The following is a 26,784-nucleotide window of genomic DNA, read 5'->3' as shown; positions in this document are numbered from 1 at the left end:
TTGTCACCAAAATTTAACCTAATCAAATTTATGCCAACTTATTCATACGAATATCCCTAAATCCTAGGGAGTAATTTCTTGTTGATACGACAATATATTCTCTAACAGTTTCGGTGAGTGCAACATCTTCCATATTAATTCTTATTATTTCAAAGAAAAGTTTTACTTTTCAAGTGTCAGTAATGCCAATTTATTTATTTGTCATTTAACGTTAAAAGTTAAAAAATTTTGCCAATAAAAAACATAAATAACGTTAATAGTAGATTATGTTATTAGGAGTAAAAGTGATTGTTTATGTGGCGAAGCTGAACGTTCATTTCGCCGAACGGAGTGAGTCAAATGGATTCAGCGGAGCCACATAAACTCACTTTTACTCCAAATAACATATACTAATTTATCTGCAAACGATTCAGATAGAACGAAAAGAGCAACACACCAATAATCAAGTAAATCACCTCAATAATCAGGACGCTTTGCAATAAAATCATAACAAACGTCACGCGTCAGTTTCGGAATTTGTGTTGAGATTTCGAAAGTGTTCACTGATTTAACTGGTGAATAACTGGTGTAGTTTATAGTGCAAAATGTCGAATGCTGATAATCTACCTTGTACCTCTCCAGAAAATGCTGAAAAAGCGAAAGGGACAAGAAAGAGACAACAGTGGTAAATGTCAAAGTAAGTGTCAAGTAAAAGTGAAAACGCCTAGGCGTAAAAACAGTGTTTTTACTCCATGTCTGAAAAGTAAAACTTTTACCTGTCATTTAGTCATAAAAGTGGTCACTTTTGTGACGTTTGCAGATAAACATAGTTTTACAATTATTCAGGAAACAACTCTTTTGTTTCCTCTTCTAATAGCCTGCAGCAAAAAAACATGTAGAATTATTTTTCCAACAGAAATAAATTGGGTCAAAGTGGAAAATTTAATAAACCCCCATAATTTTAAAATTTTTATGAATAGAATTTTTTAAACATTTTTTCATGTTTCTGATATCTTAACTTAAAAACTTATTTTTCTCTGGGATGCGAGTTCTAATAAAACACCCTCTATTTTGTGTTTTTTTTGTTTTGAAACAGAATACTAAATACTGAATACACATTTTATGAGTATTCAATAGTTATTAAGACAACAAGACTTTTAATAAAACTTGTGTTGTTTTCAAATTTTTTCCAACACTAATATTTTCCACCCTAATCTTAGAAAGGAAAATGGCCAATTACCTACAATTAACGATTTATTTTTTATAATGGATACAAAAAAAAAATTACGTTAAATGAAAAAATACAAAACATTCGAGTGTGTATTGTGCGTTAGATTTCTAACACACAGTGCGAAAACAAATCGCACAGGTTTTCGGCCTCGTACGATATTGGCAATTTTCGTGCATATGTAATAATGTGTTATGACCTAAAGTTTGTTTTTTTTAAATGGAAATGCCAAACAGTCTTAACGTTGGCATCACTAGTAAATTCATTCATGGTAATTTTAATAAAGGAAGTTGGCAGTTCCGGTTTTTTGAATTAATTTGAAAACAATGTCATTAAACATCAGCACACAAAAACGTCTAAAAAAAATTAGAGACGAAACACCAAAAAAGGAACAAATTTGGTACACTAACAGTTTTTCGATATTTGGAAACGAATAGTTCGCAAGCAGGAAGTTAGAAAAAGGGCCCGTTAAAATGTAGACGCAATTTGTAATGCAGGTTTGCTAAACAAATTGACAAGAATACAATATAAACATGAAAGAGAGAGAACCTCGGAAAGAACGCAATTAAATTAGTGTCTTGTGCACGGTTTTTGTGGAACGAGTTGAAAAAGTAACAATTTTGAAACTAAACCTGAAGAATAATTTATAAAATGCATCAACTTTGAACTCATTTCAATAAATTACACAAAATTTATTGCCAATCATCATAATACCTACCTTGTATCTTTTGCTAAATAACTTTTTTCTGTATATACATCCTTTTTCTTCAAAGTTTTTGTAGCAAGAATCTCATTTTTGTCCACAACATTGTCCTTACTTGCGGTGTGTTTCTGTCAAAATTATTAGCACTGAATTCTGTCTTTAGACCTTAGGTAATGATGTCTGTCCTCAGGTATTCAATTATAGCGCTTTCAAAGACCAAACAGGCACACAAGATTCATAAAAGTCAAAATTTTGACAACATCTCAATTTGAACACATAACCATAATTTTTTAACAAAATTTCTAGGGACAAAAACAAAGAGCAAACAAAATTTGTGGCTATGGAGACAAGCTGCTACCAATTTTTTCACCAAAATTTTGACTTGGTAATTTCCATTAAAAAAAAAACAGACTTTAGTTTCGTATATAGTCGTAGGAAAAGGTAGTTTACAGTGAACTTTTTGAAGTGAAAAATATTGCCCGAAATTTTAATTCCGTAACTGTACCTAACCTCTTAGGAAGGCAAACATTTTACCTCCCTTTAGAAACGGAAAAATATGCTGCTAGATTTAATGGCGAAATTAGGACATCAAGAGAAATTGTTAGTTTTTGAAAATTTTCTTGCTAGATGGTACGAAAAATTATGGGTATTACACAGGAGGAAAGTGTCTTTTCCTCCCTGGGTGGTTACTACCCTCGACAGTCGCGGACAACTTCCATCTGTGGGATGAAAATATACCTACACTTTCTTCTCTTGTAATACAAAAGTCTATTACTTACTCAAAAACTGAAGACGGATTTCAACTTCCCGAACGATTTAACATAAAACTTTTAACATTCTATCTTACGAAATTATAATTTTCGTGTAATTTTACGTCTGGAACATAGAGTGTGTCCCTGGATAAATGAAACGACTCCTGTAAAAAATAAAAAAATCTCGATTTAAATTTAAATATGTAACATAATTTTAGTATTGAAAAATCAAGTAGGTATGCCTTGAAACTTTTCAAAAAAGTATTTTTCTGTAGAGTAAAATGCCTTTTATGTGACAAATACGACAAAAAGTTATTAAGAAAAGTTGTTTAGAATCAACATTTAGGTTCCTATACTAAATTCCAAAATCATCGGTCTACTTTGATTTATCGTTTAAAAAATTTTAGTTACCTATTTTTTTTTGGTCAAAGATACTATCGGATTTCATTATCTTAAATGTCACCGACTATTAGCCAAGTAAATTTTAGTTTAAAGGACTCAAAAAACGCTAATTTCGTTTAATTGTGTTTTTTGAGGAATTTTCAGACGCTAAAACGCTATAGACCTCAGAAATTATAAACTTGTGTGCTATTTACCTTGGGTTTTTATGTTCTTTAAATATAATAATATATTTATGTTGATTTTCACGCCTCTTTACTTACTTTTCGTTTTGATTAAACGATGTTACGTTTATTTTTTTGAGTTTTCTGCAAATACGCTTTGTGGTCTTGAGTTTTAACGAATGAAAACAATTTCACATTTTCTACAAATAAAATAGCTGCAACTGATTTATTATTTGTCAAGAAAATTCTGACGTGTGTTAAACAAGAATGATGGAAGAGTTTTTCGAAAACAACAGCAATTTTCCTTAAAATTATTTATTTTTTATAATTCTGCAATGACCCAAATCGAGAAACTTTACCGAGACAAACGCTTAAATTTGTTAACTTTGTTAATTAAATCTGCTAATTGAGTATTAGATACTTCGTCAAATATTCTCGAATAATATCAAGTCATTACTTGTTTTCTTTAATGTGTATCTTAGTTAAAGATCCAAATTTGTTTGTTTCTAATGAAGCTTCGAAACGGAATTTTATTTCGAGAAAAACGCAATCAATATTGAGGACAAGTCTCATGTGGCAGGCTAGTATTCAGATAAATAATTGCCTATTATGCACAAAATCTATTAGTTTCAAACTGATATGCCAAAATCAGGTGATAATTTCGAAACTTAATCGGTTATGAATTCAACTTGAGTGGATTTCCAACACTAACACTAATAAACTGTGCAATAATTTACAATAGATTTGATCATGTCTGGTTGTTATCTTGAACAAACAGGAAACTTTTCAAACTTAAATTTGTTTCACCAGAATCGATATTTATTATCACAAATGTTTTGAATTATTTATTATTTAATTTAAACCACAAAAATTAAACCAACAATAAATAATTCAGTTGTTTGGCATAAAATCAGTATTGACTAGATCCCAAAAACAAGGCGACAAAAAAAAGTCATGTCGTGACAACTAGACAAATTTTATATCATTTTGTTCGTCTCAGTGAGACAAATCAAGTGCACTAAAAAAAATTTAAAAAGTCCACACACTTTGAATTAAATAATTTTTTTCTAATTTAAATGAATTTAATATACTTTAACTTTAAAAAATCATTACTCAATAACTATTAGGCCGATTTCTTTCAAATAAAGATCATTCTAAAGGGATGACCTTGCCCTTTAGGATGATATGAAAGTTGAAATTGAATATTTGCAAACTTTTCTTCAAAGAGTGTTCGAAGAAGTTCGAAGTAAATCGAAGTAATCTAAGAAAAACCGTACGAGTAATTTTTTTTCATTATTACCATCGTATAGAGCATCTCTTTTTTAGTTGTAATCCAAATTTTCAAAAAAATATACCGAGTAGTTTTTAAGATATGATTTTTTGAAGTTAAGGTTTGCTGTTCAGGTATTGCGCCATATAGGAGAAATGCATGTTAATCTTACTTAAAATAGCATTTTTATAAAAGTATGTATTTGTTTTAAGACTCTTCTTTTGCTTAAAAATGGCCAATTGTACCTTCTTTGTTCTAATTAGAATAAACAAAAACTGTTTCTTTACTTAAAACAAACAAAGAGTACCTGTGAACTAATTAAATCAAATAAAGAGTTTTTTTGTTGTAAAAATGACCACTGATCATTGAGCAAAGAGGATCTAGAAGTTTAAGGCACGAGCCTTAAATAAAAGGGCAAATATTTTTTAAATCAAATCACTTTCGATTCAGATTTCGACTTGTTCATTTTGTTCTAGCTTTCTGAACTTTTTTTAAAAATGTTCTAAGCAAATGCTTTCTCATCACTTTCGAGTGATGTTAAATGCAATAAGTCACCTGATTTGTTTTGTTGGTACATTCTACGATTAACTTCAGTTAGCTTGTAGGTAGTAGTTGTTGTGATAACAGTTGCACACGAAGCAAGTGACTTATTGAATTCAACATCAGTAGAAAGTGATGAAAAAGCATTTGGTCAGAACATTTTCAAAAAAAAGTTCAGAAAGCTAGAACAAAGTGAACAGGTTGGAATCTGAATGGAAAGTCATTTAATTTGAAAAAGATTTGTTCTTACATTTAAAGCTACTGCTTTAAACTTCTAGATCCTTTTTGCTCAATGATCAGTGATCATTTTTAGAACAAAAAAACTCTCTATTTGCTTTAATTAGTACGCAGACACTCTTTGTTTGTTGTAAGTAAAGAAACAGTTTTTGTTTATTTTAATTAGAACAAAGAAGGTGCAATTGACCATTTTTAAGCAAAAGAAGAGTCTTAAAACAAATACTTTTATAAAAATGCAATTTTAAGTAAGATTAACATGCATTTCTCCTACATGGCGCAATACCTGAATAGCAAACCTTAACTTCAAAAAATCATATCGTAAAAACTACTCGGTACATTATTTTAAAAATTTGGATTCTTGTTAATAATAAGATGCTCTAAACGATGGTGACAAAGAAAAAAAATACTCGTAGGGTTTTTCTTAGATTACTTCGATTTACTTCGAACTTCTTCGAACACTGTTCGAAGAAAAGTTTGCCAATATTTAATTTCAAATTTCATATTATTCTAAAGGGCAAGGCCATCCCTTTAGAATGGTCTTTATTTGAAAAAAATCGGCCTAATAGTTATTGAGTAATTATTTTTTAAAATTAAAGTATTTTATATTCATTTAAATTAGAAAAAAATTATTTAGTTCAAAGTGTGTGGGCTTTTTGAAATTTTTTTAGTGCATTTGATTTGTCTCACTGAGACGAACAAAATGATATAAAATTTGTCAAGTTGTCACGACATGACTTTTTTTGTCGCCTTGTGAAATTAGATGTTATCAAAATGGCTTTTAAGGTAATGTATCTGATGTTCATAAATACAATATTATTTTAAAGAAGAAACTAGGACAAATGCTAAATGAATTCATAACTTCCACTGTCTCACATTCATCACTAAATAATAAATAAAACGAACTAATTCGCCAGCATTGAACTCCCATTTTGCTAAAGACACTCATATATAGTAAAACAAGTGCACTTTATCCCGGAACAACTCCATTTTTTATTCTTTACTGCCATCTTAACTCCGTATTTTAAACTACTCCATTTACTTTACATTGCCTTGGGGAATACCAGCCTCCTGCCGTACGTTGTAATAATTAAAATTCATTCCGTGATATTTCAGTATTTACACTGTACATAAAAATAAAATAATGGAACTTGTCGATATTTGTGTTTGCATCATCATATCTCGAGATACAACCGAAACGTTGCTTAAATATGTATGAACATGAATCGAATAATTAAATTACTCTGGTTTTTAGTTAAGTGTTGCAGACAACAATGAATAATAAAGAAACAAATCAAATCCTTGTCAGCTAACATCGTTAAAATTAACGCCTGTGTTGACCCAGAGCCCACACGCAAATTGGTTAATACGAGTTTCGTGTTTATTTCCAAATTTCGGAAGGTAAAAAGTCGCGAAATAGAACTGTTTTAAATAAAACACACACGAAGCGGCGAGTTTTGTTCATTTAAATTTAATTTAGTGCTTAAAAAAGCACTTTTATATACTAATAGCATATTATTTTATTAGGAGTAAAAGTGATAGTTTATGTGGCTCAGCTGAACATTTATTTTGCTGAAGTTAAATAATTCAGCTGAGCCACAAACTCACTCCGAATAATACAGGGTGTTTCACACAACTTTACGAGGCTTGCGCCTAATGTACGCACCCAAATATACAAAAGTCACAAAACACTAGATTCAAAAAATACACATTTAATTATTTAACTTTTGGAAACCCATTACAGTAGTTGTCAAACTAATCACTATTTCATTAATAGTCATAAGCTGAAGTTTTTCAGAAACAATTATCAGTTGTTCTATCAAGAGACGGCATGAATATGACTCTAGTTTATCTATCTTAATCACCAACTAACTAAAAACGTTGTAATTTTTGAAAGGGTGACAAACTAGAAAAGATTATCCAATTTTTAAAAATTTGTAATCGAGTTCGTATCGGAATATGTATTATTGATTGCATCTTACAGGCGCAGACTTCGTAAAATTATGTGAAACACCCTGTATTAATAGTTCTCTTTGAGATAAATCAATAATACAATAACATAAAAGAAAAGAAACAAAATAAAAAAAGAATAAAAGAAAGAAAAAAAAATATGTGTCTAAGAGAAAATGAAACATTATAAAAATTAACGAAATAGATTTTATACAGTGTGGACCAAAATCACACCGCAATACGTCAACTAGTGATCGGAAATGTCATTCTGAGAAAAAAAGGTTAAATATTTTTTTCTATCTTTATTCGTAACATAGTGAAGCATAACAACAAAAAAAGTCCTGATAAATTAAAAACGATGACATTTATGAAGCAATTGCTTGACTTCAAGTCTGATTCAATTGAAGCAATGGAAGGCATTCTGGGCAATTTTTGTAGTTATCATGTCTTTACTTAATACTTAATTCTTAATTAAGGGTGAACAAACTAGAGAAGATTATCCAATTTTTCAAAATTTAATCGAGTTCATATCAGAATGTAAGATTGTATCTTACAGGCGCAGGGCTCGTAAAATTATGTGAAACACCCTGGATATTTTTTTTTCTCCAAACGTATTCAGATTGAGAGTAGAGAGCAACACTATAATTAGCAAGTAAATGAACAAAATAGTCAGGACGCTTTGCAAGTAATGAAATTATCACAAACAAACATCACGCGTCAGTATCGGAATTTGTGTTGAGATTTTCAAAAATGTTTATAAATTCAACTAGTGCAGTTTGTGGTACAAAATGTAGAATGCTGATGATCTACAATGTACCTCTTCAGAAATTGCTGAAGCAGCGAAAGAGACAAGAAAGAAACAACATTGGTAAATGTCAATAATTGTTTGAGCGCTTAATTTGGTATTAAAATTCTAAATATTTATTTCTTTAGTGAACTGTACACTTTGGCAACTCTTCCGAGATTGTCGGTTTGTCCTAAAACTACCTAAAACCTAAACTATTCTAAGGGTAAGTGGGGGTAACATTGGACCCACAACTGTATGTCATTGGTCTACCATTGTATAACTGTATGTCATAGTAAAAGTAAAAATAGAATTTTACTCCATAGCTGAAAAGTAAAACTTTTACTTGTGATGTTAGTCATAAAAGTTGTCACTTTTGTAACGTTTGTTGATAAAAAATTATTTAATACTTTTCGAATTCTTTAAAAAAGTCTAGTTTCAAAGATTTTCGAGGAAAAAAATTGGTAAAATGATAAAAGTCTACTTTGCGAGAGTAGTGTCATTTGCGTGCTTTTTGTTGTAGATAATGGGTAAAATAAGAGATTTATAGTCGTTGCAGGAAATGGATGATCCACCACATCCATTAAGGTATTACTGTTTGAACATGTGAATCATCTAATGTAATTGACAAAATATCAAAAAGATTAATCCGCAAAATATAACTGAGAATTTTATTCAAACTTGCAGCTATTTTTTTTCATTTCATTACAACACTTTGTACTTAGGAGCAAGTCGCAAAAGTGCCTCTAATGTGTATAACATGTTAAGGTAAAACACATTTCATTTTCATTCATAAAGGAAAGTTTTGTTTAAAAATGTTTCAACTTTGCAATTAAACTCCAACTAGGTCTCATATTTCTAAATCGTGTATCTGACGTATAAACAAAAAAATTAATTTGCAACTTGCATGGTAATATTTCTAGGGTATTGAAATCGTACATGCGTTCCAATTTTGTGATTAATTAAACATTCATTTGCATCAAAGTTCAAGTGTCGACTCGACCGAAATGGAAATGTTTAGTGCTTTTAATAGATTTTTCCGTTATATGAGTGCACAATAGTGCAGTGTTTGTAATCCCCGATTACAGCGTCTTTTTCCATACGATCCATTATTTAGCTTGTTGAGGTTTGTGGTGGAAAGTTTCACGAGAGAAAAAGTCAGGAAATTTATAAAAACGCTTATCATGTCTTCTCGCGCGACGTGAAAACATAGGGAGCTTACAAATAATAAAAATCGTTTATATTTACGAGAGGTGATAGTGAAAGATATAAGGAACATAAACCATACGAAAGGACTCGTAAAAGTGCGAGGAAATGGAAGCGGAAAATTATTAGATTGGTTCTCAGCTATTGTGGATAACCGCGCTTTGATTACTTCAATCCAATCGGAATCCGAACCCTTCACCACCCTACATGAGATTGAAGTGCTCTAACAGTCTCTTTTATCTTTCGATGTTCCCTCAACTAGGTCGAACGCACGCATTTGTATGATTACCTCGGATAATAGCACGAGACCAGGTGCTTAGTGAGCTTTTTAGACCATTTTTATCCAAAATCAAAAAACAACAGGATTCGTTTATTTGAAATTTTTAAAATTACACAGTGACGTTCTCTTCTCAAGAAACGGAATATCTCCGCGTCAAAATTGACCCTAAATTTGTAAACGATAATTTAAGAATTTTTTTAAGATATTTTTTTCCACAGATGCAAAAGAAATATGTTCATCTATTTTATTCATGTTTTTTAAAAATAAATTAAAACGAATTAAGTTTCAATTGAAGAAAAAACATGGCAGTGTCATTGGTTGTTAATTCTACTAGTTATCAACGATAAATGGTGTAAACAATGATCTGTTATTTTCAGTAAAGAGGATGCTAATTGACGATTTTGAAAAAATCTTTCCGTGAAAAAATGTGCGGTGGTGGTGACGTTTTCTGAAGAAGTGGAATCTCAACTCAACTCAATTTACTGCTCAAGCTTAAGTTAGGATTATACAGAATGCGCCAGAACTCGCGCTCCAGAGAAAAATTGAACATTGAAAAAATGTTAAAAAATCTCGAAGTTATGAGAGTTTAAATTTTGCACATTGACTCATTTATTTCTATTGGAAAAATAATTTTCCAAGTTTTTTTTGTTACAAGCTATTAAAAGAGGAAACAAGGAAGCTGTATCCTAAATTGTAACTCTGTTTTATTTAATTTTTGGCAGATAGAATTGTTTAAACACTTTTTTTATGTTTCTGGTATCTTATCCTATTTGAAATTTGTCTCCGAGGAGCGAGTTCTGATACACCCTGTATACTGATCTACCATTTCAAAAATTTTAAATCGTTTTATTAGAAAGAATGTTGGGTCAGAGTAAAAAACAAGTCATAACCGTAGCCCAAATTAGATTTTGACGCAGTCATAGACATTGAAAAAAATTTCAACAACTTCTAAAGCGAGTTTAAATTTTTGCGGATGTACACTCTGTAATTTTCTGTAATTTTGAAAATATCATGCCAATAAAGTAATAAATAGACTAAGGCATATGAGATCGATACTCCGACCGCAACCACCCCCAGTTATCATTTTAATCATAAAGTTCAAGACATGACAAAATTATACTTTTTAACTTAGTAAAAGGTATTTTTGGTCAATTTAACCGTCACTTTGTTTATGAATTTTATTGGTAGATTAATCATATTTTTTTTATTATACCTGCATCATAATCCTAAATTAAAACACGCTGTAGCGTGCGTAATTTGGCTTTTATAGCACGCTGAAATTTTAAAGTTGTCTAGGTAACAAGAAATAGTAAAATGTCTGGACCAATTACAAGGTGAAAAATTGTGCTTAACAACGTAAACTAGTAACTGTCTCTACGAAAACGATTCACAAACAACCTTTGATAATTTTATTGTGTAAATTCACATTTTTTCAATGTTTATAATAGATCGTAAATGGGCAAGTATAATAAAAAATAGCGTATAACTCCGCTGACGCGTCGTGCTCTTAAACCCGTCGTGCGTGTTTTGAAGGCTTGCTTATAAACTAGTATTATAATATACTATTATACAAATTATTAAGCATAAATTCTGTATAAGTATTAAAAAATTATATTATATTATTATATTAAAACATTTTAATTAAAAGTTAAAGTAGTTGTGTTTGACTAAAAAATAAAAAACGTTTATATTAAAATGGTAGGAGTATTAAATGTGTTTTTTTTAATTTCCCAAATTTTGACAAAGAATTTTGGTAAGTTTTTCTGATTTTTTTATTCGTTTTGTAATTCTTCGATTAAACCTGTGGCACTGATTTAGAATTATTTTATTCACCTTTTGTCGTTCATATTCGAAAAAGAATCCACTTTGAGAAAAAGGATGCTTCTATTGATTTTATTTCATACTTTTTTACACCAATCGAATTTGTTTTAATTTTTTATTGTTTTTACGTTAACATTTCACACATTTTTGATTTTTTTATTCTATTTTTCTACCATCTTCTTCGTTTTTTGATAGTTTCTATCATCTGTTCATTTCATTTTTTTCATTTGAAATTAAGTTTTTGTCAAATTAAAATTTGTAAGCTTTAAAATTGACTGTTTTTGTTAGATATGACAAATTAAAGTTCGTCAATCAATTTTTTGGGGTAATTTTGATGTTTGTTAACACAAATTCACAAGCCTTTCTTCTTTCAAACGATGGTTTATTAGAAATACTTAATTTCAGTGGTGCCAATCAATTGTATCACAAATTGTATGAAACGATAAAATAAGAAAGCAAAATAATCAAATAGTAGTTTATATTATTATAAGAGTAGAAGTGAGCCTTTTTGTGGTAAGTCCAGATATTGAAGGTCGAGCGAAATCGTGGCTGGTAACTGGGCGAAGCACAAAAAAGACCTTCCACTCTCTATGATATACAGGGTGTCAATTTTAAAACTTGCAATCGCCAATATCTCTAGAACTAAAAAAGTCATTGAGAATCACTCAAAACCGTTTCGGTGGTTTTTAGGGGGAATCAAAATGGCATGGTAAGTATCGCTCCTCCACCCACCCTTCAAGCCACAGCCACCTTAAGTTGAAAATTTTAAATGGCACGACCCTACTTGCGATATATCGTTGGAAAGCCCATAACAAGCGCTTTTCAAAAATGTCATACAACAGCCTATTTGGTAAAGTTATTTTTCCAATTATTCAAAAACGAAGACGTTAAATTTTCATTTTTTTACTCTATTCAAGGGTGGGTGGAGGTGTGTCACTTATCATGTCATTTTAATTCCCCCTAGGAACCATCAAAACGGTTTTGAGTGATTATTAATAACTTTTTCAGTTGAGAGAAATTGACGATTGCAAGTTTTAAAATTGACACAGTGTATACTATTCTATCGTCAAGCGGATCACAAAAGAACGGAAATTTGGACTCTGTTTACTTATTAACGTTGAACGGCTATCTTGCTATTTTTGATTTTGACATCTGTAATCCATGCATATGGGCGACTCGTGTTACACCACAGTGGCACTGGCACCGATTAAAAATTGAATAATAATTTTGTTATAGTAAAAATCAGGAGGATAGTCCGGTGAGTCATCAATTTAATTTTTTCATTACCAACTTAAAAGTGAAATAAAAACTCTATCACAATGCAAATTTAAACAATTAAAGGGTCTCTAAGGATGGTAGCCTTGAACATTAATTTACATACAGGGTGACCCATAGATGCGTGCATGCTCAACAACTTTTTTTCTATCGAAGTTATCGACATGATTTTTTTAAGGATAGATACAACAATGAGGCGCATTATAAAAATATTTCTATTTATATACAGGGGGTCCTAAATAAGATATACAACTAAGTTCTGTTTTTTAAATGAAAACCCCAATTTTTTATTACATTTCGGGATTCGCCACTAAATTGTCAATATAACGCACCTTAGTCTCTTAGACTTATCTGCAATAGTTTTTGCCAATTTATGTGTCAAAATTACATCGTACATAGACCCACAAAAAATTCATAACTTCAAAATTATTCAAGATAATTTAACTAACTTTTTTCCAGTTGATTCCTTAAGCTTTAGCGCGTCTTCTGAGATAAAGGCAAACTCGGAGTCGATGGTCCATTGCGTACTACGATTTTTTGAAAATGACAAAATACAAATGGCAATAACTCGACATTTTCAAATACAACACTCCACATATATTTTATTGCATCGTTGCATGGCATTTTTTATGAGCTTTTTGTCGATATAGGATTTATGGGGTCTACTTTGTAAAATTTATGAGATTTTCGCAAAATAAGTAATGTTGATGGGTTTTTTCTGAAAAAAATTGGACATCCTGTAAATGAATAGAAATATTTTTATAATGTGCCTCCTTTAAAAAAAATCATGTCGATAACTTCAATAGAAAAAAAGTTGTTGTGCATGCATGCACCCGTAGGTCACCCTGTATGTATTTACTTCAACTACACCACTTAAATATCATGTTCGAGTGAATTTGTAAATTTGACATTGACAGTAACATTATTGTCGTCGTTGAAAGTCTTTTTGGTATAATTTGCAAGTATTTTTCGTTTATTGGTTGATTTCTTGCTTTTGTTCTGCGTCTTATTGGTTTCTTTTAATAATTCCTTACTATTAAGTAACTTCCATGAAATCAGGCATAAATCCACTTGTGTTAGTGTAAAAAATTAAATAATGAGGGGTCACCGATAAAAATTAGCCCCCCATCATCCTTTATTTATTCTACAAAAAATGGGGCCAATCTTATAAAAAACCATTCAAATGCTGTTTTAGAACTTTACATATTGTGTCTGCTATGGCACAAACCACATTCTGTAAATAATATTGTGATTATTTGAGATATTTGACCTAAATATGACCGTTGTTTAAGAAGCCTATTATTTAATAAAGTAATTAACAGTACAAACTAAAATCGACGCATTATTATGACTTTCAGATAAGTAACTTTTTGTTTTTCATATGATCAGAATAAAAGCTTCTTAACGTTTATTTTTGTTTTCGAAGGATGAGATGCAACTTTTTTTTGTAGACGTCTTGAATTTCACCTTTTTCTTTTTTTTTTACCTGAAAGAATGCATAAGATCGTCTATAGTTTTAAACCCCTAAAAAAACTCAATGTAAGAAATTACTTGTCTCTGCTCCTTATGTTTATGATGATTTCTATTTATGAAATACCGATTTTGCATCCGTTTTCTTCTCAATTTACCCACTGTTCTTTAAAAAATCGGTTTTATACTGATGTACACTAAAAATTCCGAGTTTTAAATACAATACCCAAAAACATTGAAAAAAACATAATGATGTAATGAATACACTGCATATAGAACATCATTTCCAATCTATTACATTATATTTTAAATGCCTTTGCAGAGAATCCTACAAAGCAACACTTTCATCAATAAACAACTTCTAACTCGTTGATATTGAATCTAAAAAAAAATGACGTTTTGTCATCGCGATGTAAACGTGGTGAGGAGAAAGGTCAGATGACGCACCGGTCAACCCCCGTGATTTTTCCCATAACAAATTACCAATTATTCAGTATTGCCAATAATTTTTTTTGTCATAAACATTAAGTCACCTGGTATTTCAACTCTGGTTACAAAAAAAGCCACTTCAATCGTTTCTCGAAGATAAAATTAATTCATTAAAGGTTCTGTAAGCCGCCTTGAACAACACTTCCTTTAAAACTATAAATACGAGTACATTTTTATTTTCTCATATTTATGACCCTAAATTCTTACGTGTTTACGTTCAAGTGTGCTGGAAGGAACGTATTAAAACTTAATTAAAAAATTCCCCGCTTTATCACTAATGCGATTTTTTCAACCCTTGTTGTCAATTCGTAAAGCCTTGAACAAACATTTTTGTTTGTGAAAATTAATTTGTTTTAATTATGCTTCGAGTAAACATTTCGCGGAGTAAAATTCCAAGTTACGCCTGTTATCATGCATCGGAAAAAATTTTAATATCCGGAGTGAAGTTGATTTTAAAAGATCGCCTCGCCCTCCCAACGGTCGCTATTAAGAGTATATTTACAATTTAAATATGGCTCTTAAAACACTTTTAATAGGACATTTAAAATTTAAATATTTGGAATTTATAAACAAAGGATAACAACCATTAACACATTCAGTGATGATATGCTGAAAAAATCTCCTTTCAAGAGGCAATAAATTTAAAGTTAGTTCGGAAACGCTAAACTCAATCTCACATGCTCCAAAGTCGTTTATGAGATTAAAAAAGTTAATGGAAATCTATTAGAAAGGGTAACGTTGAAATATAGTTATACCCAAATGAAGCGCTGAATCCCTGAAATTAATTTACAAGTTCTTGCGCCTAGGGGGGTGTCTGCATCATCTAGTAAGAAATGCAGAAACTGTTATTAGTTTTGCTTTTTGCTATTTGTATTATATTTGATTTACGAACTTTAATAGGATGTCTCTCTGTGTTGCATTTAATTAAGATCTCCTTCTCCTAATGTTGCCAACATACAAAAACAATGGAACTTTAACATAATGTTCGCTGTAATGTTATCTTTGCTTCGAACGGGAGCCATTCGCACACTCCAATGGCTTTATTTACAGCATCGATTAAACAAAACCTTCGATATTTCCAATTTACAATTTCATCTTGATCGAGAGTAGTTACGTTAGGGGCGAATTAATTTTTCAATTTGCTAGATTATGTTTTGTTTTATTTCATATTTTCAATTATATTACTAAACTTTTCTCATTTTGTAAAATGTGTATGTACTCTAGATAATTTCAAAACAGCTCGAGGTAAATTCTAAGTTTTTCAATAACAATTGTTTTAGTATGAAATGATGGGTTCATTAATAGTCATTTCGCGTTTATTATCTCATTATTTATTGCTTTAATATATGTTCATTTATATGCAAACTGAAAGTTATACATTTTGTGATAGTATGGCTTCAAGACTAAATTATTTTCCTAGTTATTACAAAAGTTTTAAAGAATGTACCTGTCAACAAAAAGGTTTTGCTTTGTCGAAATTGGACACAAATTGTTAACGTTCTATTGTGTCGGTTGTCTCATTTCAATGTTCTGTGGCTTTTCACGTGTGGTTTGTCGGTTACCTCTATGCATACCTCCAAAACAGCAGCTTGGAGTTTGCACATTTAAACTTTAATGATTTAAATCGCTTCATGAACAATTGGAACAGATTAGATGATTAATTAGGTTTGAGAGAGAAGATATAATAAATAATTGAAGGCCAGAATGTAAATTTTATTTGAGTAGAAATGTAAGATCTTTTCGAATTTAAAGAAAGTAAAATTGAAACGTAAAGAACATAGACTTACTACGGTGGAGTCGTAACCTAGTTTTTTTGATTCCCAATTTGTTTTTGTTGGTTTTTAACGAACAAGTATCATCCAAAATAGCTACTATCATATTCGTGTAATCTAAAAAACATACTCATATTTATGCATTTAATTAAACACCAAAGCTTGATAATAATTATAGCGCATTATATTTCAAATGTAAATATATAATTTTAAAGCTCATTTGTTTTCCAGTAGAGGTAAATTTGCCTTGGAATTACCTACTAGTACAAATATTTGGAATTTAATCGAAACTGACATATTTACAAATATTTGGCATGATTGAATTTTTTTTTAGATGTAATCGTTTATAAATGTGCATCGAAATAGTCGTTGACACGGATCATTTTAAGTTGGCGACCATGCAAAAATGTGTACTCCACAGCAAACAATAATTAAAGCTAACAACGTAATTAACTTAGGGTGGCAAACATAAAATTTTATGACATTATTGATGTGATTAAATTTGTTCTAAAGACATTAATGACACTATTTGCGTGAATTGGCTTTTAAATTAAAGATGCATTTACAATTGTACAACCTACTTGATATATTTACATTGATATGAAAAAGAGTGTACCTACTGAAATTAATTTGAATTACCTAAGATACTGATTTTTTGGGGAATTACATCGAAGATAATTTTCAAATCGTAAGAACGTTATCGCTGATGTCTGTCATAATGAGTTGTTGTTGCCAATCATAGCTAAAGTAGTAGGAGTAGTATTTTCACATACGTAGTAGCGCCACAGCATAATGTAGCATAATTTTAATTTATACCAAAAATCTACCACCCCACCAGATAATTAATGAACGGAAATAAAGAGTAAAATAATTGACCATAAATGGAAATTACTAAAAATCGTGGTGAAACAACTGCCAAAATACTGTACAAGTTTATTTATTTTATTTTGAAATTTTTAATTTTTGCAAGTGTTAACAATGTAATAATTAATAAACACAACACACAACGTATTTTAGTTTATTGACAATCACTAGTGTAATATGCCGATTACTGATTTTTAAAAATTGGGAAACACATCATTAAATCTCATGAGCAGTAATAACATTACTTCTCTTGGGCAGTAATATGCAGGACTGCCAAAGGGGAATTTTTTCTTCCAAATTGTCAAATTACGCATAATATTTTGCTATATTAGTATTCAATTGCTTCTGTAGGAGCTTCTCTTACTTCTGGAGGAGTACACTGCTCCATTTCGACGATTTGACATTTCTGAAATGTCAAATATGAAACGCCATTTGGAGGGCCTACCACGTTTGAACCTTAATTTTGTTATAATTTTATTTTACTCAAATTTTTGACTGAAAATATTGTGATTGTGAATAAAATAGCATACAAACCTCGGTGGTAATGGCATTACCCCTTGTGCTTTATCCGATCTCGAGGTTGGCATATGCATAAGCACCCGGGGTAATGCCATATTTACCACCTCATTTGTAATGTACTATTACAAGTGAGTAACAAATAAAAAATTTTACCCTTCTAATAAAAATTGTAAATAAATAATTATCAAATCAAAATTTTGCAATTTTTATTTTTTTACTTACTAATCTTTTATGAAACAAATGTGACCATTTTTTACTAAGCACTCGGGGTAATGCTATATTTACCACCCAAATTAGAGTAAGCGGTGATTAAAGTCCTTCAGATGGCAGTCCTGATTTTTGACATCAAATATCAGCGGAAACTTTTACAAGTTTGCGTGTTATTCATTTTGAGTGAAATAATGTTCACTTTAGAACAGAACTTTTTTATTGTTGCAACTTATTACAAAAATGTTGTACAAGACGAAAACGGTGAATGGTCATTTTCACTTTTAGTTTGTATGGAAAATTTCTAGCCCAGATTCCCAGCCAATGTGTTGCCAACTGTAAAATATTAATCGGCGCCTATTCTAATTTTTTTTTTTTGATCGCACGGTACTATTTGAAGTGCCTTGATTGTTTTTGTTTTCATTTTGCATTGTAATAAAAAATAAAGAGTTTCGCTGTGCCTGTGATTGTAAATTACTTTGCTGATGTTTAGGTACCATCTCACGAGTATTTTATTTAGTAGTTTTAGAAAAATGCAATAAATATCACAAACTGACTATACCATGATTTTATTTGGAGTTAAAAAAATAATTTCGAGTTTAAGAATTCAAGAGAGCTAAAAAAATAAGTTTTGAATTTGGTGAAATATATATATATTTTTTGAAGTTATGTTGTATGAAATGAATGAATAATAAATTGATACTTGTAATAATCATGATATTCTCATTTTTTATTGTTTTAAATGTAAAGTAAATACATTAATTTATTAACGATTTGATATCTCTGTAAATTAGAATTCCATATCACTCGTTATTAAAGTACGTTTAAAGTCCAACTATACAGGGTGAATCTTAACATTACTTACGCATAAACTTAGTAAATAAAAAGTTATGAGTAATAATGAGTAAAATGTGCAAAATATGTTACTTTTTTATTTTTGTCGAATGTTAATAAAAGGTCCTACTTAACCTCACCTGAATAAAGAAAACCGATTCACTTAGCTTTAACAGGCGTGATGTCATTAAAAACAGAGTGCGCCAGAACTCGCGCCAGAGAAAAATGTAATGTAAGGTAAGATACCAGGAACATAGAAAAAATATTAAAAAATTCTACCTATGAAAATTTTCAAGTTATGAGAGTTTACATTTTGCACTTTGACTCTTCAGTTCTGTTTGAAAAATAATTTTCGAAGTTTTTTTGCTACGGGCTATTAGAAGAGAACACAAGAAAGCTATATCCTAAATTGTAACTCTTTTTAATGTTATTTGTGGCTTTTATTGGCAAAATGTTTGTATCTTTATTAAATAATTACAAACAATATACAGGTGTTTCACATAATTTTACGAGGCCTGCGCCTGTAAGATGCAATCAATAATACATATTCCGATATGAACTCAATTAAACATTTTGAAAAATTGGATAATCTTCTTTAGTTTGTTCACCCCTTTCAAAAATTGTAACGTTTTTAGTTAATTAGTGATTAAGATAGATAAACTAGAATCATATTCATGGCGTCTCGCGATAGAATAAATGATAATTGTTTCTGAAAAACTGTAGTTTATGACTATTAATGAAACAGTGATTAGTTTGACAACTACTGTCATGAGTTTCCAAAAATTAAATAATTAAATGTGTATTTTTTGTATCTAGTGTTTTGTGAATTTTAGATATTTGGGTGCGTACATTAGGCGCAAGCCTCGTAAAGTTGTGTGAAACACCCTGTATACAAGATCATCAATATCATTAAATAGACATAACAAATGTCAAAAAATTAATGTCAAAATTTTTTGACAGATAGAATTTTAAAAATTTTTTTTCCATGTTCCTGGTGTCTTATCTTACTTGAAATTTTTCTCTGGGGCGCGAGTTCTGTCACAGCCTGTATAATAATTTATCGGGTCAAATGACATATTTATATTTAAATTAATACATTTATTAATGTTGTTCACGGTATACCTACCTCGGTGGATACAAAAAGTATTTTCAGTATTAATTATACATAAACTATCATTCATTAAATTTATACATATGTATGGAGTTATGTTAGGAGTCACCCTGTATATTTGTTATGCTCCAACTTCTCAGTAACACATTGGAAAGATATCCATTTCTGTTATTGCATTTGGAAAATATTCAAAACACGATCTTGAATTACAAAATTTTTTAAATTTTTTATAAATTCTAACGAAAGACTGTAAACAAGATTGTTTTTATCACCTTTGAAACATTTCTCAGTTCTTTGACCTTTAGCACCTCCTCAAAATTACCCTTAAGCGTGAATGCATAAATGCATTTTACAACACTTGATATCAACGCTTGCGCCATTCTCGGATAATCAGCTGTTCTGCAGAATCCTCCGATTCGTGTGTTTACATCAGTTCGTCACAAACTTCCCCAGCGTCGTCACCATATTCCAGCTGCGCTAAATCACGCACGAACTTAAAACACAATGCTATGATAACAATAACAAGAATACGAAATGTTCGCGGTAAAAAAATCAGTGCTTATCGCGTTACTATTGGAGAGCATTGTCGTCTCACTTCATGCGAGAGTAATACAAGAAGGTATTGTAATATCTTGCATGGAAATTGCTTATTATACTTTCAGGGAGCATGCTATTAAATGTTATTAGTGCGGTGACATTGTGCAATTTTCTAATGTTGACACACACTTTCCAGGCTTGGAAATTGCAATTTTGCAAATTGGTGGATGCGCCGGGCGAATTCTTTTTTTACATTTCTTTCTTGAAACTCATCTGTGCCCAACTCGCAGTAATTTTTCAAATTTGGGCCAAATTATCATTTTATTAAATGTAATGAAAGCGTCCCTCATAAAATTTTCAACAGACGTGCACCTTTTACGTCCAACCGGCTATTTCTTTCAGCCGCAATTTATTCCATTTTCTCAAAACAGGCATTTAGTCCAACTAGCAAAACGTTGACTTGTCATTGGAGGATCAATAGCAATCACATATTTCGTATTGAATTGAATTTTCTTAGGTAACCGGAAACCTCACTGTCACCAAAGAGCTTTTCGTGTGATATTGGACACAAATTCCGTTCCGATAGTAATACAGGACTTATACTCTTCTAAATCGATATTGCGTCATTACACTAATCCGACTTAATGGGTTAACAGTCTTACATAATTTGTTTTCTGATCAAAGATATTCGCCATTGTTTATTTGAAACTGATCCAAAGCGAGAGATTTTCAGATACGTATTTAATTCGAAAACTTTAAGAACTTGCACAATTACGAGCTTTTTCTTTTTTACATTGAACAACTCGGATTTAAACTTTTGCTTTATTTTGCAACTATGCGGTCTCCGTCAAGGACTAAAATTGCAATAAATATCAGAATTCTACAGACGAGACAACTTTTTCTAATAATTCATTAAAATTAGAATATTTGTTTGTTCATATCCACATTCTCGTTGCCAAAGCAACACTCTCGCATTAAATTAGGTAAAGTTAGTTTTTACTTCATTGGTTAGTGAGTAAATAAATCACTAGTCGTGAAAATTATTTGTTAGTTTGATAATTGGTGAAATTATTATATACTTATTATTTAATTATTATTAAATAATTATATACTAATTATTTAATTATAATATACTTATTATTGGATAGAACAGTTGCGGTCGTTAAAAACTAAGATCCTTTGACAAATCCAAAATTTTGTCGTTGTTAAACCCCTTGAAACTGAAGTTCCTACAAAGGTAAAAAACAACGCATAACTAATAAACTGTTAAAATTATAGCAAAAAAGAAACCCATTTTTTGTTGTTGAAAAACGATTAATTTTTTTTTAATTGAATTAAATCAACCTTATTTGGTTTTATATTACAAATACTCATTTAAATAAAAATTTAATTTACCCATTTTTTGATCCTCTTAAAAAAATCATATAAAAAATCTTCAAAATAAAATTTTAAAATATATTTTTTAATATGTCATAATTAGTACAGGACGGAACTCGGATTTATTCCGATATATTCTTAATTAAGTAAACCATGTATTTCTATTTGCTGTGTTTGTTTTATTATTTTTTTTAAATGTTATCAAAGCATGTAGTACCTAAAATAACAATTTAACCTTTAAACTCAAGAATAAATAAGGTTAGGTTTTATTACACAGAGTGCGCCAGAACTCGCGCCCCAGAGAAAAATGCCATGTAAAGTATGATACCAGGAACATGGAAAAAATGTTAAAAAAATTCTATCTATAAAAATTTCGAAGTTATGACAGTTTAAATTTTGCACTACATGGTATTAGAAGTGGAAACAAGGAAGCTGTATTCTAAATTGTAATTCTGTTTAATTTTATTTGTGGCTTTTTTTGGCAAAATTTTTGTACCTTTACTAAATAATTTCAAAACAACATGTACAAGATCATCAGTATCATTAAATACACATAAATAAATGTCAAATGTCAAAAAATAAATGTCAAAATTTTTTGACAGAATTTTTTAAACATTTTTTCTATGTTAAATTTTTTCTAGGGCGCGAGTTCTGACACACCCTGTATTTACCATAGTGGCTAAACTAAATCAAAAATCCCTCAGTAAACTAGAAATTTTACCCAAAATTAAAAATATTTTGATTGTTTACTTAAGTGTTTTAGTCATTTAATAAATTTAATAAATTTTATAAAAAAAATGTAAATTTGATATACCACTCGTGATTTACTAGTAAACGCTGAATTGTTGTAAAAAAACGTTGTACATATTATTAATGCTGATTAAAGAAGAATCGAAAATTTGCAATTGCGTCAGAGATCTAAATAACTGCGAAATCATACGTTTATAGCAAAATAACAGCGAATTTGAAATCGGAAAGCGGAAAAACTAGAACTTATTTTTAATTTCAAATTTAAGTAAAATATTAAAACAATTTTTCATTTTATTTACATTTTATTTAAATACAGGGTCTGTCACAACTCGCGCTCTAGAGAAAAATTTCAAGTAAGATAAGATACCAATGAAAAAAAGTTTCATAAAATCTATCTGTCAAAAAAATTTGTCATTTATTTTTTGACATTTGACATTTTTTATGTCTATATAATGACACTAATGATCTTGTTTATGTTTTTTTATATAATTATTTAGCAAAGGTATAAACATTTTGCCAATAAAAGCCACAAATAACATTAATCAGAGTTTTGTTAAACAGTTTTCAATTTTTTTTCTTTCTATCTGCCAGAAAAAAATCGATGAAAAATCGAATTATTAAATGCGTTTGTCCCAAAATAGAAAATGTAAAATTGTAATTCCCAAAATACGATTTTTCCCGCTCACTAATGATTGACGAATTTTTCCAATTTGATTTCAGGCAGTGATGACAGTCGTTATATTGACGCAATAAATTGAAAGTATTTTTAATGGCGCGTAATTTGACTCAATAATTTAATATTGTTGTGGATTAGGCTAACGACTTTTCTTTTGTTTTAATTTGTTTTTATAGAAGACATCTGCGAGTGACTTTAACGCTACATTTAATTAGATTGCTGCAGGACACACTTTTAAAATAATGTCCTTAATTCGTTTTATTGTTTACTTGTCAGAAAAATATTTCACTTCCGGAAATTTTGTCGCTTTTATAATGGCCATTATCAATGCATTAAATACTTGAAGGGACTGGCGCAGAAATTGTTTTAATTAGTGTTAATTTAGTTCACTAAAAACGTCGCCAAATATCAAATAAATTTTCGTTTCGAACCAAAAACTGAAGTTGAGACTTGATTAACGGCTTTGACAGTCAATATAGTGGCAAAAAATCGTTCAGTTTTTAATGAAGTATAGTAAATAATAAAAATGGTGTCGAAATAAATTGTCCCAATTACCCAATCGGGGTCATTATTTTTCGATTTAGCTCCGGAATTGTAATGACTCCGAGTTGAAAAACAAGTTTTTAAGCCAGTTTATCATGTTGTAATTAATTTATATTAGAGTACTTTGCGAATAATCTGTTTTAACTCTCACGTCGCGAGTCTTTTCCAGATTTTGAAATTATTAACATGTACAACACTCGCGTTGCAGCCGAAACTAAATTATTACTCGATGAAACTATTTCAGTATAAATTTTGGTGGCGGGAGATAAGAGTGCATTTAATATACTCCACCAACAAAGTCGTAAAATGCGAGTTTTACGAACGCAAAAATATAAATCAGGATAATTTGGACTAAATGTACTGCAGATGCGATGAAATTTTATTCGAACGGAATTTTATTGTTCCAAAACCACGGCCAATTAAAATTGTAAACAATTGTAACAATTAGAGAAATTGCAGATTTTCGACGAACTCAGCACAAGATGAATAAAGCAAACAATGGATCGGAAAAAAATACAGGCAAAAACCTTGTGGCGAAAGCTACGAATTATCGATATTTTGTTACAAAGGGAAACGAACAAAAGCAATAAACAGTAAATAAATTTCGAGGAATAACTTACTTTCATAAAACTGGTGATTGTGTGGTAGAAAAAGTAGTCCAAAAGTAATGAAAAAAATAATTTGTGTTGTGCTAAACTAAGAGGATAATAGGTAATTTAAAAACAATGAATATTTTTTCTTTTGAAAATTAATCCGTTTTGTGAAATATTGATTGCACAGCATTTTCAATGCGTATTAAACAAACACGAACATACAAACACACTAATTGCTCATCGTTTGAAGGATTTCCAACCGCAAATTTCAATATAATGCAAATTAATAAAGACTCATAGGAAATGATTCTTATCCAAAAATTAAATTTTGAAAATTATCAAAGATTTTTGGACTAAATAAAAATCTGATAATCCATTCAACAACTTACGACAAGTGACTACTCGACTTAATTCAACATCAACTTGAAAATTTGTGGCACGATCCCTCATCCAAACAATTTTTTTTTATTTCTTAAACGAAAATAATACAATATTATTAAAAAAAATCGATAAAGGGCGGTCATGAATTAACAAATTGTTAAAGACGTGTGTCGCAGCGTTTTAAAGTCAGGGCCTTATTTTCTTATCGTTCTTTTAATCATATTGTGTAAGAACAAAAACTAAACTAAAAAGTAAAATAGTCTAGCAAAAACAATTTTGATGGTGATAAATGCTAAATCTCAACCATTTGAGTGCTTTGACAATATTTTTTTTGTACTCGTAAATTTTCCAATAGATGCAAAAGAACTATAGAATTTATGTTTTTTTTTTTAATAATTTTTTATGTTTTTATATTTCGTATTCCGTTTATTTATGCACATTTCTAGATGCTTTAACCTTTAGCCTCAAAAATGACTGAAGTTAGATGTATGCTTTATTCGTTAGAGGATAAAGTAAATAAAAAATATCTCAGTGTCATTAGACATTGGAAATTGTAGCAAATGCTTTTGCTGGTTAACGATATATTAGCATTTTCTTCCGTCACTAACGTCTAGTGATCACTTCATAAATAAGCATTAATTTGCTAGCATAAATAACATTCTGATGCTCTGAGTTATACTGGTAGTGGAAAATTATAATTATTATAGCAGAAAATCAAAATTGTAAAACAACATTCAAGGTTTGTTTCATCTGTCAAGACAACATAAATACTATAAACAAAGACTAGAACATTATTGTGTCAGAAGAGAGGACTACGTAAAATTGTTTCGTTTCCGAGAAAAAAGTGTTGAGTGTAGTCTGAACATTTTCTTGGTAATAACGATGAAGAAACACGCTTTATCGTTGAGAATGAAGATGAAAATATTTTCGCGGTTTGTGGTTCGTATAGGATACAGGTATATTAATAAAAAAAATGTTTAAATGATAATATCTAAGTAAAAAAAGTCGCATAATATGTCACCAGAAAAATAATAGAAAAGAACACTTTGGAAAAATATTTTCCAAAATGCTAAAGAACTTCAAGTTTCAAAAATGTCAAAATAAGTACAATGTTTTTGTGAAATTGTTTTTGTAAAAATTTTTGTCGATCTTGCGAACTGGACGCCAAGCGCTTATGAGTAATAATAACTGCTTCAAAGTTAAACTGTTAAAAGTATTTGTTTATTAATAATATAAGAACAAGCAATTTTGCTACAAGAAAGAGCCTTTACTTTTAAAAACACCAATGCTAAGTAGCAGTTGCTTCAATATTTATAATTTTTTTTTCTTTTTCTGGTGACAAAAAATTTAAAAAATGTCCATTGTGATAATAAAAATTTGAACACCGTCGGGGTAGTAATTTTTCGATAACTTTTTTTAAAATCATAATATTCATGTTTAGTAAAGGTAGAGTGTTACGTTTTTATTTATGTAAAGAAGTTGCACTCCCTGAAAGGCATGTGTTTTTAATGGATTTTCCCCAATATTTCAGAAATTATTTTATAAATAAAATTACAAAATTTGGTATAGCTGATAAACTTTATACACCTAAACAAACTGAAAAATAAAATGTCAAATTTTTTTATCAAGGGCGTCCTAAAATGGGGAAGTATAAGGTAAAAAGTATCCTATTTTGGCTTAGTTTTTTGTCACTTTTAGCAAAAGAAAAATTAAATTCCATAGTTTGTCATAAAAAAGACGTCTCTCGCGTTGTTTCGATACAACTTACAGTTTTTGAGTAAAATTAATTTAAAATGTATGTTGCAGATCATAAACAGTATTAAAATCAATTAAGAGCTACAGAATAATAAAAACATTAAAAGCTATTTTCTTTAATAAATTATTTCTTTACCCACACATTGCAATTTTAACTATAATGGTTTCTACAGGGAATTTCACATAATTTTACGAGGCCTGTGCCTGTAAGATGCAATCAATAATACATACTCCGATACGAACTCGATTACAAATTTAAAAAAATTGGATAATCTTCTCTAGTTTGTTCACCCTTTCAAAAATTACAACGCTTTTATTAAG

General features: G+C 30.0%; 1 protein-coding gene across 1 annotated transcript in view; it reads left to right on the top strand.

Annotated features, from left to right (window-relative positions):
- The first annotated feature begins 20,307 nt into the window (after positions 1 to 20,307).
- LOC123014281 (locomotion-related protein Hikaru genki) overlaps positions 20,308 to 26,784 on the top strand; it is an 86,679-nt gene continuing 80,202 nt past the window's right edge. Inside the window, exon 1 of the mRNA XM_044413312.1 lies at positions 20,308 to 20,470. Within this exon, the coding sequence (XP_044269247.1) occupies positions 20,386 to 20,470 (85 nt within the window). The 5' untranslated portion in view covers positions 20,308 to 20,385. The remainder of the gene's footprint in view (positions 20,471 to 26,784) is intronic.

This window comes from Tribolium madens, unplaced genomic scaffold, assembly GCF_015345945.1.
Source record: "Tribolium madens isolate multiple individuals breed KSU strain unplaced genomic scaffold, Tmad_KSU_1.1 Scaffold_97;HRSCAF=244;Tcas5.2_LG3a, whole genome shotgun sequence".
NCBI classification, from domain to species: domain Eukaryota; kingdom Metazoa; phylum Arthropoda; class Insecta; order Coleoptera; family Tenebrionidae; genus Tribolium; species Tribolium madens.
Note: the sequence above shows the minus strand (reverse complement) of the source record. Positions and strands in the feature narration are given on the sequence as shown.